The sequence below is a fragment of the Thunnus maccoyii genome, chromosome 16 (assembly GCF_910596095.1).
Source record: "Thunnus maccoyii chromosome 16, fThuMac1.1, whole genome shotgun sequence".
In the NCBI taxonomy this organism is placed as follows: domain Eukaryota; kingdom Metazoa; phylum Chordata; class Actinopteri; order Scombriformes; family Scombridae; genus Thunnus; species Thunnus maccoyii.
Window position 1 is genome coordinate 16,760,911 of NC_056548.1, and position 20,258 is coordinate 16,781,168.

Here is a 20,258-nt window from a genome sequence, read left to right on the forward strand (position 1 = left end):
GACACTTTAGATGATTTTAAACTACAACTTTGACATCTTCCCTTCATTCCTTCCCCAGCACTTATCTGCGGGGCTGCAGCTGCGTCTCCAAGCCATCCAGAACCGGGTGAACCACCAGTGTCTGCAGGCCCAAACGCCTGGAGCTCCGCCGTTCGCTCTGCGCAAGTGGCTGCAGTGTACCCAGTTCAAGATGGCTCAGGTGGAGATCCAGTCGTCTGAGGCTGCCTCACAGTTCTACCCCATGTGACCTGCTCTTTGGTCACCTCGGGGTCATCTGGGTCCATAGACCTGCATGCATCCACCTCTGGCTGACCAAAAAAAAAAGGACTCTTATGTAAAATGACGCTGTGTGGGATTCATTCAGACTGAATCATTTCCAGCACCTTTAGTATGATACTTGTATATGTACAGTAAATCTGTGCTATTTTAAAGTACTAGGACTGGAACTGATAATTTAAGGTTCGGTAGACTTGTGTGGGATAATTGTATCAGGTGCCTAACTGTTGTATTCAACAGATCTGAAGAGTCAGTAGATGACTAAGAGTATTTCTATAGATCCATGTTAGTGATAGTGAGTGTCTGAAAGCTTGTTGAATCTTATATATGCTCACTCTGTGACATTCCTATTCTATCACTTTTTAAGTTGCTTGGTTGCAAGCTGGATAATAAAAGTATGAGTTTTTCAGATACCTTGTCATTTCATATGAATTGCTGACCCCTTCAAAATTCAAATGTGACATTTACTGCCCTTTGATGTCCGTACTGATATGGAAAATGTCCAGTTTACCATAATGCAGATGGCAGAGCGATAAAATCAGCTCTGTTGTTTACTGTTCCGGACTAGGAACTGAACCTCAGGTGTCTCCGGGAAAATGACACGGCATGCATTACCCAGCTCCCGTCTGAGATCCTTGTCAGACTGTCAGTCATGTTGCCTCTCGCCATCAGAGCTCAGATCGATCAGAGGCCAATCTGAGTTGCAGTAGCAGCTTTATAACTCGATAAGGTGGAGCCAGACATTGGAGGTAAACAAGACTATTTCGGTGTACCCCCCTCCCTTCCCCAAAGTGGAAAGCCCCCCCCCCTCCCACCTCTTCCTCCTCCATCCCCTCTTCATTGGCAGCAGCGAAACAGATTGGCCCACGCGTATACCAAGCAAACACAATTACCTTTGGCTTAATGTGGTTTGTTATGATTAAGCATTGTTGTGAGGTCTAACCACATTACCACGAAGCTCTTGTCTGAGAATAACAGATGACATGACAGCAGGGCTAGAAAGCTGAACAGCACATTAATCTTTGTTTTGATCTTCACTGCTGCAAGGATTTCATTATCAAGCTTTAAGATGAATTAGATCTGATGATATTAATGTATTCTGCATGAAGAAATTGGTTTATTGGACAAAAATAAGACAAATTTGATTTGCATATTTCTTCTTTTAAAATTGTATTTTTTTTAGTAACTGCATGTATAAGAGGAACCATGTTGAGAGGTGTGTGCCAAATGAGTCACTAGTATAATGATTTCACACACCGTGACTAATGAACACACACACTGGCGGACATATACACACACACACACACTCCCCGGTGACCCCAAGCGAGCTAAATCAGGTTGCAGTGCCCCTTCTCATCAACCTTTAGTCTTGGCTCATCAAAGAGCCCCTCTCCTGCTGTGTGCCTCTGTGTGTGTGAGTGTGTATTAAAGTGATTCTAGGTGCAGGTGTGTATGTGCATGTGTCCCTGCATGTGCACAGGTGTGCGTGTGTGTGTGTTTAATCAAGTCCCCCTTGCTCTGGGGTTGCATCTGTCAGCCACTGCCACCGTCGTGATCGTTTGAACTCGCAGCCCTTTTCGAAAGAACCTCTCTCATTAGCAGCAGCTTATGTAATCAGTGTCCCACAGGTATCCAGCACTTTCCCCGCCCCTGCCCGCCTGCCTGCTGCCTCCTGGAGGACCATATGGGAGCGCTGACCTGATGAGCAGGCAGCTGGAGGTACTGAGGGTAATTAACGCTGACCAAAGGCCTCTCAGGCAGAGAGGGTGTGAGTGGGTCCTCAAAGATTGTGAAGGTCAGCTTTGAAAGCACTGAGTGTGAACTGTTCCACACACACATACACACTCACGCACCAGCAGGATGTATCACCAGGTGTGTGCGTTGGTGACATTCCTTGATTAAAGATCAGGTTGATGGAGGTAGTCTTGTACAGACTGCAGCAGATCAAAATAACCAGTAGTTTTGGACAGGAAGAATTTCAAGAACCCACACTTAGAGAATCTGTGTATCAGCGTCCTTTTCGCTTCATGGAAATACCTTCTGAGAGGCTCATAAAGCTTGTTGAGACAGTGACAATCCCTGGTCCCCCCGCCTAGTGCTGTCACATTGCTTTTATTACAGTGAAATCCTCAGTGCCCTGGCTGGACAATGCATGAATGTTTAAATTGCTCAGAATGTCCATTGGCATTACCATCAAGTGGCACATCTAAAGCAGGGATGGCAAAGTACTCTATGGCCCCTCATTCACATTATAATTCATTGACATTCCTCTTCAGTGCTCTTCTGCATCAGCCTGTATACTACAGGTTTGTCCCCCTTGCTTGTTTCGCATCATTAAGTAAATGTATAATGTGCAAATTAAAATAGAAATGGGAAAATGTCTATGTGATTTAATGTGAGTGACAGAGGTGTTTCGAATCGACTCCATTCTTTTAGCTTCCTGTAAAATCCTAATTCTGTTGAAGCCGTTTTACAATTTGTGTTCTCGCTTTTGCTGCAGAAATCCTTCACACACATTTTTGTGACATTATTATTGATTGAGCCCAGAGCTAGCACAATATGTGACCTATAAGTTTTCTTATTTGCGTCATTAAGCCCCACGGAGTGGAATACACTTGATAATCGCAGTTCATTAAAGATGCACTGTGTGAGACAGACTGAGAACATGTCCTCCACTGTAGGGAGGGGGGCCCAGGGGACGTGGCCGGCACAGCTCTGCCCAAGACATGAACGGCACAACACAGCATAGAGCAGACGGGATGGGCACAGGCTAAATATAACAGATTCACTTTTATCACCTTCGTCACATATGGGCCAGTTTGTCTGCCATCACATAACAGATTTATATCTGCAGGGGCTTCAAACACAAAAGACTGTAGGTCTGTTGTTATGTACAGTTTTATTTACAACTGAAAAACTCAGCAATGAAATCAACTTATGCACATCTTTCTATCTGTTTGATATAATGCATAAATTGTGTATGTACTATTGATTGCCATATATACATTAATGGCTTGCTCCATCAACATGACAACATTGACATAATTCTAAATGGTAGCACATTGTTTAAGTTTTACTATGTATAAACATATGTTCTGTTACACTGTACATGAATTAACAGTCCAGAAGGCAGATATTTAAATATCAATATTTACATTCATGCATCCATCATTTCTCTCATATAGGTACATGGTGGGGTATATTGTTAGCTAATACCTGTGCATGTTTAGATGCAAGCATGTGTTTTTCCAAATTTCAACAGTTTAGCCAATATCTATACTTAACTGACAGCCACAGAGTACAGCCCACTCTCACTGAGTACACTCATCTGCATGCACACTCACAGACAGACAGACAGACACACACTCACACACACACACACACACACACATGCATGCACGCACACACAGACACACAGATTTAATGTAAAAAAAAAAAAAAAAAAGCAGAGCAGCGTTGAGTGATGCTCTAGTTCAGCTTGGTTGTGTTTTTTTTTTTTTTTCCAGCGGGGATGTGGAGGATGCCTGTGACAGCACTGAGTCACACACACATCTTTGCTGAGGCCATCCTCTGTGCAACCTGATCTCTGGCTATTGGCTAAGTCTCCTGTCTGTCACCAGTCACAAGGTCAGCCCTGGGCTCATGTCCCCTGTTTCTATAGTGATGGGCTAAGCCCTTCTTGACAGATAGAAAAATGAAGATTGTCAAATCCAAACAAAACGTGTCTGAAGGCATCTAGCTGACCCCCAAGACTTTGAAACAACAAGATTTAACCAGATGACAGGTGTGATGTGATTTAGGGGGCTTGCATTGAGTGAATAAACTAAAAATGGGGACTGGCATATGATGCTGCACAGAAATAATGATTGAAAAACACCCATTCACATAGCACATCATAGAGACCCCTGACTTTTTTTAGCTGAAGTCTCAAGGAAACAGAGAAAAGCATATCAAACGACCAGAGACAAAGCAACTGATACAAAAACTCTTTGCAGAGCAAGCGTGTTTTCTGCATCAGTGTCTCAACAAACTGACAGCAGGCTTAAAGCATCGGAGCATCACAAATGAATTATATGCTTTATAAATAATCCACTTAAAAAAAACCAGAGCTATCAAGAAATAAAATGAATTCTTCAAGACGTTCGTCAAGATTTGTCAAGATGTGAAGAATGTACGAGACAGTTTTTTTTTCCTTTTAAGTAGAAAAATAAATTCAAAAGGTAGATAAGTAAATAAATAGAGCAAATAAATGATGAAGATGAATGATTGAAGTATATTACATTGAGCCTAAGTCTTCAGTGGCATTTTTGGCATGGTAAAATAACCAGAACGTCCCATGTTGATGTCGTTGCTCCTCTTTTTTTTTTCTTTTTTTTTAAAATATGGATTTCTTTAAATTGCATAGTCAGATGAATCCACATCTCAGAGCCTGGACCAAAAGTCAAATCATGCCTCTCACAAAGCATCTGTCTCAAAAATGGAGAACAAAAGATGGACAGTGTGAGCATCGGAATATAAAAAATGTTGCATTCTCTGTAAAAACTGCATGCATGTTATTTATTGTGTGTGATTGGCTGTCCTGTCTAGCTGCCCCATGGGAGTGTGGGGCTGCTTCATTGTCCGTTGTTCCATTGCAGATGTCAACAGTGTGTGTGAGGTCTGGATCTGCGGCAGACTGGCAGACAGTCCCTCTCCAGCCAGCAGCCAACCAGCCTGTCAGCAACACTTGCTGTTACTAAGAGCATAATGTTCAGCCTGCTGTGCCACTTTCAACACCATGGGGGTTTGTGGATCTTTCTCTCCTCGTCCTTTCTGCCTTGATTTTTTTTTCCTTCCATCTTTTTTTTACAGCCCCTCTTGAGCTGAATGGTGTCTTCAGTCCGGGCAACATGCCAAGCAAAAAGGAAAGGTTTACCTATTTGAAAACCTCGGGTAAAATCCTGTTGCATTCTGGGTGAGAAGGGATTGTTGTATTTGGGGTTAAGGTGAGAGACGATAATGGTGATGTCACTTCCTGCGTCTACCCGGAGACAGTCTATACCACAGTGTTGTTGGTACCCATGGCTTTCTTGTTACGGATACTCATGGCGTATTCCCCGCGACTTGTCCCGTTCTCTTCTTTCCGTAGTGGTTTCCTGCGGATAAACATTTTCATAAAGTGAGGATATATTCCTTGACAGGAGAGATTTGGCGTTACACTCACTCTCAACTAAAGGCCATGTCATTAAACAGAGTTTCTAGACTGTTAACCTTTAGGGAGATTTGATTTCTTGCGCTCCTCTGGGTGGATGCGCTGGTCTCAGCGATCCTTTCTAATAAGCTCAATGTTCAAAGGTCACTTTTGCAAGGAGACAGGAGGGAAAGATACATCGCAACACAGGGGATAAGGCAATTACCTACTCTGACTGGTAGATGCAATCTTCCCTCTAAGTAATGAGTATGTATGTGGCTGTCAAAACAACTTGGGAATAACATCGATACATAACCTCCTGTGAAATTCCCTCTCTACACTCGGGTCCTTTCTGTGTGTGAGTACGTTCTGGTGCAAAATAAAGCTGCAGCACATGATCCTCTTGCTGCTACTGGCCTGTGAAGAGCAGTATCATTCAATGCAGCCCTTTTCATGCGCTCTGCGTGCCTTTGTGGTTATTATATTTGTCCAGTGTACTGTGGCTTCTGTACCGACCCCCTCAGCTGCTCTCCCCTGCTCGGGCTTATGTAACTCAGAGACAGATCTGAATACAGTTAGTACAGTCATTGTCCCACTCAACACTGTACAGTGCCTTCACTGGCACAGAGGACCCTTGAGCGACATCTTAGCTCAGTGTCTCCTCTCCTCTCCTCTCTTCTCCTTCTGAAATCCCTGCCTGGCCAGTCCGACTTTGACGAACAGTCATTCTCAGTCAAGTCCAGCACAGATCTTTTCCTTTCTCAGGCATCGTGCAGAAAGGGAATCCTTACAGTGTCAAATGAGCTCATACATGACATAATTCAATGTAACACAGAAACAAAACTATCTTTGTGACATTTAGAGTGTTTAATTTGTGGTGAGACTGTGTCAGAGAGGTGTGCATTCAAAATTTAAACACTTGTTAGGACAGCATTTTGTGGTGCTGTTATGCTATAGTGGATTATACAGTTTCTGTTATTTTGTCCATGGACTCAAACTATGGGAAAATTTTTTATATTATGTGTTTGACAACTGCAGCATTAAAGGATGAGTTCACAATCTTTCAGGTCTGTCTTAAAACAATACTCAGGTGCCCATGTGAACATGGAAACAAAACAGGTTTTGCTCGCTGTAATCACTCCCCCTGTTCATACTGACCATTAGAAGATCCCTAGCTTATTATGTAAGTGATGGGGGACAAAATCCGCAGTCCTTGTTTTGAGCAAAAATGTGAAAGTTTTTCTGAAGATAATATGAGGCTTTAGCCATTTGAGTTAGTCATATAAAGTGATTATTTTCCACAATTACAGTCTTTTTAGTAACAAATTCCCTCTCTGTGTCTCGACGGACAGTGCTTTCTTGTTGAGCCGCAGTGGAAGGATGGAAACAAAAAGAGGGGATTTGGCACCAAAAACACTGTAACTTTGAAAGACATCAACTTAATTTGACTAATGTGGGCGACTGAAGCTTCGTATTAACCTCAGATAAACTTTTAAATACATATATTTGCGCAGGAGTGGATTTTCACCCCCATCACCTACACTGTAAGTGCATTATGAAGAGATTTTCTAATGGCCTGGAGAAATGATTACAGCAAAAACAACATGTATCAATGTTCATTTGGGCACTTGACTAATGTTTTAAGACAGAGTTGAACATTTGTGAACCTCTCCTTTAAAACATTGGACTGTATTGCAGTTCATACTGCTGTGACACTTGCTGATTCATAAACCAATCTGAGACTGTAAAACAAAAATGAAAAGCTACTGTAAAGTCTTTAAATTTCACATTACATAAAATGTACAAGCTTCAGATCAGATATGGTTGATTTTTTTCTTTTCTCTAAGATATTGACTATACTGATATTTCTTGTTGGTAAATGTTCTGTCAGGTCTTTTTTGTGCACATGCTCAATTATGCAAATTTCTCCTGCTGTCAACTCAATTTATCAGCTGTCTTTTTTGGTTGCTCCCATTCACTTAAGTCAATCTGATTTTGCCACACCTATTAAACAGTCATCTCGGTGCTGTCAGCGCTTACACCTGTTTCTGTCTGGACTGTTTTCAGCTGTCACTTCAGTGCCGTGCACCTCCACCCTCCTGTGTTCATCAGAGCTCCTCAGAAATCCTGCTCAGCTTGAATCCATCCAGCTGAAAGAACTTTCATCTGTCACCAAAGTCACTCTCAAGAACATCAAACATACGGACTTGAATGTGTTTCCACCCCAAACAATACAATCTCCTCACTATTAACTCAAGCTTTTTTGGATTTTTTTTTAAACCTAGATTGGTTATGACATCTGTGTTCATATTTGCATGTATCTGTGTGAGCAGCTGATAAACAAAACCCTGCAAAATGAATGAGAATACTTGTCCCCCAATAAAAATGTCAGTCTTTGTGGCCTTAATGTGAACATACGGACACGCTGCATTTAACTTACAGTGGTCCGGGGTTGTTGGAGGTGACGTGAGCTCTCGGGCAAAGCTGTAAACAAAACGTCTATGACTAAGCCTAGAACTCTGTCAGCTGGAAGGGGTCATACAGCTCAGGACACCAGGGATATATGCTGGCCATGTAGGACAGATGCTGCTTGCTGTGTCCCTGTGGGACCCGGGGAAAGCCTGAGAAAGGAAACTGTCCGGCCCTGGGGTGGAAACACATTCTGCTGCGGGGGAGAAGATTGGCTGATGCAGTTGCAGCTAAGGGAGAAGGGATATACCGAAGTTTTCTCTAGGGGACAGGCGGTATTGTTTACAGCCAGTCTGGAAAATCTCCTACTCAGAAAAGAAAGTCAGCGGGGGTTGATATTCGTTTCATGTTATGCAACGTCCCTGCGGCTCACTAATGATTTTAATTTTGGAATATTTTGGGCAGGTCAGTATCTCATGTGTTATGTTGCAAAGGACTGCTGTTCAGTTTGACACCAGTGATCTATAACCTGCTGGAAGGTGCTTCAGCTCTGTTTATTTCTCCCAGGATTGTAATCTCCAGTCACACTGACCATGTCGCTTCGGGGCCACCACACAGGGCCGAACGCTTGGGGCCTCAAACCGACCTCTACCCGGGCTTTCAATAATAGATGCCATGCTGTTGACACATGGCAGGTGGCAACACAACACTTCACAGGTTAGATGAATATTTCATATCAAAGCTGTGCAATCACAGCGCACATTCCTGTTTGAAGTTTGGGGAATGGATCATGGTGAAATTGGGACATGTGTTGTGCTGTTTACAATTACTCCAGCCATCTGGAAATTAGAGTAACATGCTATGGTTCAAAGAAAAAATATTAAAAAACAGACTGTAAAAATCTGTCACTTGTTTTGATGGTGCTGGTGTAGTAATTTTGAAAATAAGAGAGGAGACAGAGGAGATTAATAATGTATCAGTAAATATTGGATTTTAAACCATTTTGCCTGACAAGTCCTTTTATTGTATACTATCTCTAGTTGAGTATTTTGGATATACTGTGTTACCCTTGGACAGAACCAGCTGTGATGTATTATCCGTCTTTGGACAAGCCTCCCAGAGCGGTAAGTGATTGGAAAAAGCATCTAGCTTCATTAGTCAGTGGGTTTGAGTTCTGTTTGTTTTGGCTTCTTGGATGGCTGACAGCCTGGACTGCAGCATCATGTCTTTTGCTTTGGATGGCACAGCAACACTGAAACGCAGCGTGTGTCTGAATCCTCTTCTCTATGCTTGCACACACCAGCCTCCCTGGTGCTATGGACTCTGAATAGAATTGTATGGAAGTGTTTTTTTTCCAGGCCCTTTGCTTCTGACAGATGAGTGGCAGACAAAGATTATAAAAAATAACAAAAGGCCAGGAGGGCTGGGACCTGCAGAGCTAGCTACTCTGCTGTCTGTGGAGCTCAGGCCCTGGCCCTTGGCCAGCTGATTTTCATTGGGAAAGCCCGGAGCACTGAGGGGCTGGAAGGGCTATATATAACCGGCTGTGTTTTTCTCACTGACAAACCCTCTCTCACATTGTTATTGACTAAGATGCTCAATTACTGCCTTTGCTTGCTTTGGTAGACAACATTTTATCTGTCCTTTTCGCTGTGCTGTTTCCTCTCCCTTCCTTTCAGGAACTATGGATGATTAGGGCATCCATGACAGATGTTAAAGGAATCACATTTTTCCTTAGACTGCTCTCCTATAGGCTGGTGACTAATGAATGTCTAATGAAACCAGCCTGGCTGGACTTGTGTATTTTTCCCTTCTCATTCAGAGTGGAGGGCAGCTTGGCGTGGCACAAAGTCTGCAGTCTAGAGCCCACAGAGCTTCAGGACACGACCCGGTTGCATGTATAAAAGATGTGGCCTGCGACTGAATGACTGCGCAAATTAATTCATAAATAATGACTTGGGTTTGGGGCTAGAGCCCGTATTGCAACAACACTTTCCTACCACTGCTGCATTAAAAAAGGTGCCCCTTGGCTACACAGGGGGCTGGAGAATTGCCATAATGAATTCCTGAGCCAACCACCCATTACTTCCGCTGCCTGACTTTGCCTATTTGTTGTTTAAAGAAAGGAGAAATAGAGTTCTGCTGAGGAAAGCCATATCTGGCATGCAGGCTTAATATAGTCCCATAAATATAATAAGGTATGATACTAAATCTGTTTAAACACACATCAATAAAACATAGAAGTAGCTCCCTGATTTAGCACACACATCTGTGGTGACTCTTACATGGGTGTGTGAGAGTCACTGTTTATGCCGTATTTTATAGAGTGTGTAAATATGTCAAGATGATATATGTACGTATGTAAAGATGTTGTGTGTTTATGGATGGGTGCACACAAGTATCCTTTGAGTAGCACTCTGTGCATGTGCAGTGCTTTGCACGATGTGGACGTGTATGTGTATGTGTATGTGTGTGTGTTTGTTGAATGTCTGTGAACATTAACGTGTAAGTCACAGTGCATGTGTGACACCGTGCTGCCAGAATGTCACACAGAGAATTGGGTCTGGGTTGTGCTGCGGGCTAAAACCTCACGCAGCCTTTTCTTTAATAAGCCAAATGGGGGAAACAGTTCCCGCTGCAACAGCAGTGTCTTGGGATTCATCTGCTTGCCTCTCGCTTTCACTTCCATGAACCCAGCTGCCATTCTAAGAAGCTTTAGACACTTATGTAAATTAAAACCAACACAGTATCGTAACGTCAGGTCATCATGCACCTCGATGAATTAATTTAGAGTGTGGGATGTTTCTGCGTGACTCAGTGTAGTGGATCATCCTCGGTGACATTTACAACCCATTCCATTATCTAACCTCTGACCTCAGTGTGACCCGGCAGGGTGATGACAGGGTCAATACTTCTGCATCATTCTAACAACAAAACCTGGAGAAATGGTACAGTTTCCCATGGGTCATATTACACATGATATGCTGAGTAACCTGCTTGTGACAGTTCCAATTTAAATCTGTTCTCACTTTAAGATATTTCAGTGATAAGTGACAGTATGATCTAACTGGGACAGAAAATAAAATATTGACATCCAACCTCTTGATGGCCTTGTAGCAGATGATGATGGCTGAGAGGAGGAAGACAACTGAGGCACAGCCCACCGTTCCAAGCACTATAATGTCCATCTCCATCCACCAGGGCCTCAAGGGCACTTTTGGCCCTACCACTTCAAAAGGGAGAGAAGAGGGGGCAGGAGGGAGAGAGACGCACATACAGGAGGAGAGAATGAGCAGAATGTCATAAACACAATAATCTTGTAACACCACATGAAAAACAAAGCACAATGGCGGTGATTTTCCTCCCTGCTCTCTGAGCTGGGAAGCAGCCGTGTCCTCGCCTGTTCTGTAGGTCTTAGGTTCAACGTTCAAAGATATCCAACCCGACACCATGAATCATTTAAGGTCCCGTCAGCCTTCCTTACACCAGCACTCTTGTCCACACCAATTACTGTTGCAGGAACCTCCTGCTCTTTCCACATTAGATCTGTGGAGTAAGACCACTCACCAGAAATGTTGTATAACATTATGTGCATCAGCAACTTTGTGTGTGTAATGCAGAAATTCTCCTCTTTTCTCTTTCTACAGCATTTGATGCACTCCCACAATCCATAAATCAGTTTAGTCATGTGCATATCTATCTATCTATCTATCTATCTATCTATCTATCTATCTGAAGGTTTGTCTCAGTTTCATGTCTTGAAAAAAAAACACACTGCACTGCATATACAATAACAAACTTGTAACCCCTGCATTTACAGTTATTTTGTCATGAATGAGAGGAAGGTTTACGACATAGCAACAAATACTCCTTAGTAATGCTGTGGACTCTTTTCCAACACAGCACATTTCGACGGAGCAAATAACAAGGCACGGCTCTCCCCGGCACAGCGCACGTCATAAGTCACTATGATTTTAAAAGCTCCTCTCAGCCAAACTTCCATTTTAATCCTGCGTTTTGTCAACGGCTGTAGGATTTAATTCAGTCAGTGGTAAGGATCTACTTCATTGTGATAAAGCACGCTCCTTTGAAGGGAAACCATTTTTAGCACACACAGACGCTTACTTCGCACTGCCAATTGCTCAATTTTTTCAGACTTTTAGCAGATAGATAAGGTCTCAGCCATTGTCCCAGTTTTTCATGTTAGCCATGCATATTCATGGCATTTTTAAAGACTACAGTTTAAAGCAAAAAAATTCAGCTGAATTATTCATGATGTCTCCACCTACTGCAAACAAATCCGTGTAAAGTTAAGAAGGAATAGAAATGGGCCTGTTTATCATATTTATTCGTGACATACTGCTGTTTACGGAGGCATCAAACAGTGTGGATACTGTGCTCAGACTTCCTCTCATGCGTTGGACATAATTGGGCATTCAAACCCCCACATAGCTTACAGTCAGATGGTCCTGGCAGCATTTATGCAGTGACCTTGACATCAATCACAGAAGGGTCTATAACTCTCGATTCATAGGTAGCTCACATGGTGAGTCGGGGGGAAAAAGAAAGAGGTCTACATCTAAATTGACCAGACAGAAAAAAAAAATCATTGGAACGGATTGATTAAAACCTTTCCGTTGCTGTCTGTTGAGACTTTGATGATTAAGTACACCTCCCTAGTCATAACATTAAGGGCTCAGGGTGAGTGATTCTAAAGAGTCACAGTAATAGCTCACAATGGCTGCATCATCAGCAACGCCTGTCCCATATCTCAGTGTGCTGTTCATTAAGGTGCTTGAGACTACAAACAAATCATATCAACTTTCAGCGAGCAGGCTGGTGAAATATGTTAGCCTATCTGTCAATAGATTTACCATCTCTGAGTGGGACCAAAGAGGGAGTTTTGGAAGGGGCAGGGGAGAAGGATTTGCTGTAACAGGCACTGGATCCTCACAGATATGCTCGCTTGTTGTATACAAGCACTCCGGCATGCACAACTGCAAACACACACACGCACACACCCTCATTGCCGCCAGCTCAACTTCAAAACGAAGCCGGAACTACTGGGCTGGTTCATTAGCCCCTTATCTCTATCAAATTAAAGCTAATTTAATTAACTCATCTGTGTTTTAATCAGGGGTCCTCCGGGGGAAACCCTTCCACTGAACCACTGTGCTTGGCAGCCCAGCAGGCATGGATTTCACAGGCAGCTGGGTACTCCCCAAGGTTAGACCCGGCATAAATTAGCCCTGTGTTCAGCTGTCAACATCCTGCTGGCTCTATAACACGCACAGACACACAAGTGTAAAAACTGCGCCTATGCATGGGCACTCGCACGCTAGTCTCAGAGGACTGATGGTACATTTTTCCCCCTGTGCGCAAAAGGAAACACTTCAAAACAGTTTCTCCAGACTATAGCCAGTTGCTTGACACCTGCACCTGGTTTGGAATATGAGATCCAACTGTGGGGCGAGAGCAGACTGAGAGTGAGACAGACAGTTGTGGAGCCAGACAGGTGTGAAACCTAGGAGTGCGAGCTGGGATTATTACCTGTGGTGCCCAGTAGCCGCGGAGGAGGCGGTGGAGGCGGCGGAGGAGGAAGGGGAGGGTATCTTCTACAGTGGCATGCCAGCTGGCACTGTTCACTAACTTTCTCCGCCACAGTCCGTGAGCATGACCTCTGGAGTTCTCCCTTATGGTGAGGGAAAGAGAAACACAAAGGCATTGAAATGACTGAGGCACTGTCCTTTAATGCATTACTCATAAGTACCATCAGCACAACACCGTGCAGCACAAATGGAGATGCTTGAACACTCAGCAGCCCTCTTAGTTAGCACCACTGTGGATATCCTCTCAGCGTTCTTTTCATATCACAAGCTCCAGTGTTGTTGTCACCGGGGCTGTTGTGTATGTAGTTCATGCGGAATAGTAGCACGTCTATGGCTGCAGCCCGCTCCCTGTAAGAAACCACCCACCAACAGAGTGGGCAGCAGGCTGCCCCGAGGAGTGTGCGTGGGTGGACTTGGAAACTCAAGCAGATCACATTACACATGAACCCTGGCAACACTGCGTGCGTGTGAACAACAGCTCACCACTATCTGTAGGCAGCAGCACAGGGCAGAGGTTAGAATACTCATCACTAACATATGCCTGCTGCGGGGATCCTAGTGGGATAACTGAATATTGTTATCATAAAAAACACAGTTGGCTACTCCATGTTCCCACTACAAGAGAGCTGAGTGTTTGTCTCCCTATATGTGTGCATTGCTATATTTCTCATGCCTTCCAGGAAACTCTACACATGCATGTCTGTCAGTATTTCCTAAACACAGGTGTGCCATGAACTGGTGACCCCAACATCTGGTGCAAACACACAAACAGTGCATTATAGATTAACAGTAGCTTAATAAGGAAATAAGTTACTTGACTAATCTCATCAGCTTCCCACTCCATCCTCGTAGTGAACCATTAAATCAAACTCCTCTTACATTGGTGTAACCTCTTCTCATGCGTAAACTGACAAGTGGCGCGCCTGAACATGATCCTTACCTGGCATGAGAGTAAAAACAGTGAGAGAAGGCAATGACCGAAGAAAAAAGGCCAAAAACTTAAAGTAAATGGCATTAGATCTTGGACCAGCATTCCTCTTGCGCTGTTCTCGAAGATACTAGGCAGCGTTTCCAATAAATGAATGCAGTATACATAGGCTTGAACTGTTTGGGAAATAACCATCCACCCTGTCCAGTTCAGCGGCGATATCTGTGACAGGCGTCTCCAGAAATAGTTTATGCCACAATCATTTTCCTCTTGAAATCCCGTTGTCGATAGCATAGGACAGGCGAGCCGGCGGGAATGAGTAGCAAATCTCGATAATTCACATCTCGAAAGTAGTTTCTTTGCTTATTGGCACTCAGATAGCGACCTGAATCACGCCGCTACTCCGTGCAATGTGAGGGCGGTAGACGGCCCGTACCTTACATCCCTCCTCGGCTGCAAGCATGAGTGCAAATGGGCCACTCAAGCCATCGAAGTTGAAGAAAAAAAACGGACAGAGAGATCCTCAGGAATATCGTGCGGTAGGATTCCTCACAATAAGCTGACACATCCCCTCAACTTATCTAGGCTGAATACTGTATGGGCGAGTCCGGAGGGCAGAGCCGAGGGTTAAACTGATGCATCCCCCTCTGTGCCAAAATACAGTGGGCTGTTTTATACGGGAGCATCACCACCGCGCACTTGATGCAGCGCTCACATCAGCTCATCCTGACAGCGTGTGCTCAAACAAATTCAACCCTCCGCTCCTCAAAAAGTCCCCAAAAGCACTGGGAGGGAGGAGAGGGAGGTAGGGTGGGGGGTGGGGGGAGGAGGGGGATGTGGTTATGAAAGGCGTTGGTAATGTCAGCTGGGTTTTGTTTGTTTTGTTTTGTTTTATTTTTTTTTTTTATTGTGGTCCAGGCAGAAAGTATAGTCTACAATGCGTGGAGGCGAGTCCGTAAGGATGACGCGTACTAGACCGAATTAAAGTCAAGTGGAGAGAGAGGGAGAGAGAGAGAGAGAGAGAGAGAGAGAGAGAGAGAGAGTGCAAGACGCCTACCGACTGAAAACATTGCCATACCCAGTGTTTGATGTGCTGTGTGCCTGCTAGAACACTCTGTGGTCCAATGTCCCAAAGTAGGCTGAGATAAACAGCACTGATGTAACCTGGCACTTACTTGTAATGCTGAACAACAAAAGACATTTATAAGATATGTATTTCTAAACCTAAGCTTCATATATTTTTTATTTTTGTCACTATACTTTACTGATGTAGTTTATAAGATGATGGTGATGTAGGCCAGAGTGCAAAGATTCAGAGTGCAATGGGTAGTTTTTTAAGAGGAGAGAGTTGCATAATAATGTTGGTGGTCTTCACTAGGCACAGTTATGAAATTACCCCACAGCCCTCAGCCATGTACATGGTACTAGGATGCCAATGTGACATGCACTGTTTACTGGGATTTACTAAAACAGTTAGCTGACAGTGGGGATATAACCTTAGTGTTCACCCTGGTGTCATTAAAAAGTGCGGAGGGAGGGCAGGGAAGAACAAGAGCTGATACACAAGACGTCTTTTTGGATCATCTTGGACACTTTATCAAATAATTAACTGACATCACCGCATTTATATAAAGTAGCATCTAGTCCCAGTACTAAGAATATTATTGTCTATTGTCAGAAAATGAATCTGTAATGATTTTGATGATCAGCTGATTGCTTATGTCATTTTACAAGAAAAAGTGCAAACAATACCAAGTTATTGATTTTCAGTTGTGAAGATTTGCTGCTTTTCTCTGTTTTGAATCACTATAAATTGAAAAACCTCTGGATGTTGGACTGCTAATAAGACAAACAAGACATTTACAGATGTCACGTTGGGCTTTAGGAAATTGTGGTGGCATTTTTCTGACACTTTATAACAATTAATCCTGAAAGCAATCTGTAGATTAATCAATTACACAGTTTGAATAATTTCTCCTCCTGTATCCTCCACAGGGAACTTTGTTCTTTAACCTCACTTCAACAGGGGTTATATACTTGCACCTGATATGTGTGCTTTGCAGGATAGTTTCTATGCTCAATATACAAAACCTGCTGCACAGGCCGCATGTAATTTTCATTGCTTATTCATGTTTCATAGGTCCACGTTCATTCGTTTGCACCCACAGGATTTGTCTTTCTGTTTCAAAGTATTGCCTGTGGTTTAAATAACAGAAGCAACAGCCAATTGTGTCATATCCTGCTTATATTCCAAATAACACAAATAGCATCTAAGCCAAGTATTCAAAACAACTTTGGATTAAGATCAGTGAATTCAGCATGGAGCTCTGCAGCCTTTTGTTGCGGCTGAGCGTTTATCACATCTCCTGCTTATCAAAAAACCTCTTCACAGACAGTAATGGGGTGAGCTCATGCACAAGAGCTGTGGATGACTTTTAGAGTGGAAAATCCACAGCTGCTGTTAAACTGCATTTGCACATACACAATGCAGACCCCCCCTCCTTTTTTTCCAGAGTTTTTGAAGTGTACAAACCTGGATTTGGCATACGGTCTACCCAGCGGTTCAGCTCGTCCATCCTCTCCTACAGTCTGTCCCAGTATCGATTATCTGACAAGAGAAAAGCACTACATCCTCCTGGTTCCTTCCTGCTGCCTTACCTCACTCTAACAACCTGCAATCAGCCACAACATACATCACAGCCCTTTTAAGCTCAGATAAGGAAACCTCTTAATAAAATTGCTGTGGTCTTTCAGTGAGATTATTGGTGCCAAGATATCTAATCAGCATTCACATCTTTGCAAACACACATATTGTTTCCTTCCGACCAAAAGTCATTTGAAAACCCCCTCTGCCAATCAAGGAATATTAATGTTCAGAGAAGATTAACTCAACTGCATTAAGCTTTGCAATCTGTATTTCTTCCCTAAATACAACAGTCCTGCTTGGCTTCATCATAATGGAGGTAGATTGCCATCTAGTGTCAAAATCTGGCAAGTCATGAAATTAAGGTCCTTAAAATAAAAACATTAACAGATCAGATTGGAGAAAATTGAAAAATGAGTTATTTAAATCAGAGAACTGTCCCGGAGTGTCTCTCAGTCTGAAGAAGGTACCCATCACAAAATACCTGAAAAGCCATTATTATTCAGGAATATGAGGAAACTGCATACTTGCCTAAAGTTGGATTTTTTTTGCACATATTGTACTCATTTTACAGTCCTTTTCTATTTACTGTATACTTGTCTGTACTTATTTTGTATATGTATATAGCTTTTGTCACTTTTTATTCATAAAAATGTAGATATACTGTATGTTACAGTAGAAAACAAAGTTAAACAATAAAGCATGGAAACCAAGCATGGAACACATTTCTTGGTCAATTGTTTTTATAGATCCAGATTTTGTATAAGGTGATCCATTTTTCCCATTTTCTGAGAAAGGCCAGGCTGGTTTTTTCATCACATATGCAACCTGTTACTTACTATGCCCATCTATTGTTTAAGACAATGAGGTTCAGTTCATCGGAATTTTTAAAAGATACAAGTTGCATCTTCAAACAACTTCTTCTGTTATCAATTTACTGTCCTCAGGAATCCCAAAAATGTCTCTAAGGATTAAAGATATTTTCTCCCCAAATATGTTAATCTGTTCACATGATCAGAAGATGTGGAGATGTTTGGCATACATGTGTGCGCCCACACACTCTCAAACAACACTGCTGTTGAATATGGAGTTTTTAATGTGAGGTGTGACGAAGAAACAAATTAAATTCTTCCAACCAAATTTCCTCCATTTCCTGGAATTTGTAGATGTGTGTTGCATTTCGTTCCTCCTCTGATATTTCTATATTTAGATCTGATTCCCATTTTACTTTGATATATAGAGAACTATTGGGTTTATGGATGTACCAGCCCTGATACTGTATACTTTTAATAGACTTTGATTTATGATTCAACTCTCCTTATTTTTATTTTCTCTGATCTATTTTTATCTTTGTCTGGTCTGTTTCTTGTGCCGCTGTAACCCCTAATTTCCCCCTTGGCCATAAGTGAAGTGTTATCCAATCTTATTTTTGCTATTTTTGAGCAAAAAAGTAATAAAAGTGATAGAAAAAAAGTACTTATATGCATCACCGTAGTTTTGCCAAGGGGAATGTATGAACAGAGTGCACACGACAGCAGAATTAGAGATCCACTTGACTTCTACTAAATAGATATCTACTTCAGTATGCAAACAAGGTGATTGTACATCATCATCATACAAGACACAAGCAAACTCTTGGCTGCTGCCTTTTCTGCATGGAGTTTGCATTTGCACCAAAGATATGCAAGTTAGGTATACTGGAGAGACTTGTCTGTAGGTATGAATGTGAGTGTTTGTCTATCTGCGCTAGGTGGACTGATGTGAGATGAGTGAATATAGAAATTAGGCAAAATGTTTTTACATTGAGTATTATTCAGAAGTTGAATCCACCTGTCTTGGCGCAAGGACAGCGACACATGGTGGGATCTATGGATGCCACTATGCTTCCTCTTTCTCATTCTCCCTCACTTCAAAAGCACAGGAGTGGGGTGACAGGCCAGGGGAGGGGAGCCCCATTGTTAATTGGCCTTTTCAGCTGAACAGAGAGGTGAAGGGAAGAAGAAGAGAGGAGGACAATAGGGTCCCATTGCCTCTCCACAACAAGAGGGATGCACCGCCTTAAAAAAGAAAGAAAGAAAGAAAGAAAATAGACCAGTCAGAGCACATATAGACCGGCAGGGCTCTCCTCAGACAACCCCAAACTGACTGAATGGGACAATCAATCATGTTGCCTACAGTTCACTCAAAATAAATGAGCTGTATCCTTCATATAGCCTGAAGAATCTAGAAAAAAAAGTGGGAGACTGATTCAGGCTGTATGATATTAGGGCAGCATAAAGCGCAGGCATGAGGTGTTACTTACCAGACAAACTGTTTCCTCACATCTCATTCCACTGCTGCTGCGGTTCAATGGAACGATAGGTACTCTTTTCCCACTTCAATAAGGGGATGAAGCTCAATTAGCATTTCACAAGTCCCCTTTTCCTCCTCTATTGCAACCTTCCCCGCGGAGCCCATGCTTTCTCTGGGGATTGTCCTGTTTTGGGCCCTTGTTGCCGTTGGCAGGGTGACAGTATTCGAGTGTGCAAACTTGTGCTATTGTCCGCGGGCCAGAGGGAGCCATGGAGACCCCATAATATGACACAGGAAAATGTTTGCTGATGGCAATTCTATGGGCTTTGTCCGACTCTTTCTCCTTCATGACGACTCGATTTAAGTCTCTAAATGTTTGACTACAAATGCAGGAGTGCTATCCAGCTCCTTTCCCTTTGTCCTGCGAGGTTTGAATGAGTAATTCAGCCTTTGTGTCGCTCGATTGAGGGGGCAAACAGAAAGACAAGATTCTTGAGCGTTCAAGCCCCTTTCCATGGTTATGCACTCTTTAGATCCCCCCACACCCCCTCTCGCCAAATCCTACAGCTGACATCACTCTTGGGGAGGGTATGAGGGGTATCTATGTTAAAAACTCAACTTTAAACAGCTCCCGTGTGAAGTTACAACGCATGCATATTCTAGCAGAATTTGCACTCATTTTTATTCATGCACACTCCGGATTTTAGATGTTTGGCCAACGAGGAGAAATCACCGTGTAAGAGAAATATCGCATCCCCTCGGTGGCTTTTTTTTCTTTCTTTTTTTTTTTTTTAACAGATCTCCATGACAACAATTTGCAGTGGTGAAGAATTCGATACCAGGGCGCTTGGAGGCTGATTGGGGTGCATTGTGAGGGGCCTGGGGTCGCTGATTGGTTCAAGGAAAGCACCATAACTACAAGGAGTTTAT

The 20,258-nt window shown here is 42.9% G+C and overlaps 2 protein-coding genes across 7 annotated transcripts in view; one reads left to right on the top strand and one right to left on the bottom strand.

Annotated features, from left to right (window-relative positions):
* LOC121880919 (protein unc-79 homolog) overlaps positions 1–685 on the top strand; it is a 33,186-nt gene extending 32,501 nt beyond the window's left edge. For all 4 annotated transcript variants that reach the window (XM_042388535.1, XM_042388536.1, XM_042388537.1 and 1 more), the window contains one exon: positions 59–685. In XM_042388535.1, the coding sequence (XP_042244469.1) occupies positions 59–247 (189 nt within the window). In that variant the 3' untranslated portion in view covers positions 248–685. The remainder of the gene's footprint in view (positions 1–58) is intronic.
* Positions 686–3,156: 2,471 nt separating this feature from the next.
* Positions 3,157–20,164, bottom strand: prima1 (proline rich membrane anchor 1). 3 transcript variants are annotated; one of them, XM_042436766.1, is made up of 4 exons: positions 19,339–20,164; positions 13,406–13,547; positions 10,955–11,084; positions 3,157–5,411 (listed from the first exon to the last, which is right to left on the bottom strand). In XM_042436766.1, the coding sequence occupies exons 1-4, from the start codon at positions 19,363–19,365 to the stop codon at positions 5,312–5,314; spliced, it is 399 nt and encodes a 132-aa protein (XP_042292700.1). In that variant the 5' UTR covers positions 19,366–20,164; the 3' UTR covers positions 3,157–5,311. The 3 variants fall into 3 exon arrangements, with proteins under 3 accessions (XP_042292700.1, XP_042292699.1, XP_042292697.1); XM_042436765.1 differs by lacking the exon at positions 19,339–20,164 and adding an exon at positions 14,829–15,141; XM_042436763.1 differs by lacking the exon at positions 19,339–20,164 and adding an exon at positions 14,405–15,141.
* Positions 20,165–20,258: the final 94 nt, after the last annotated feature.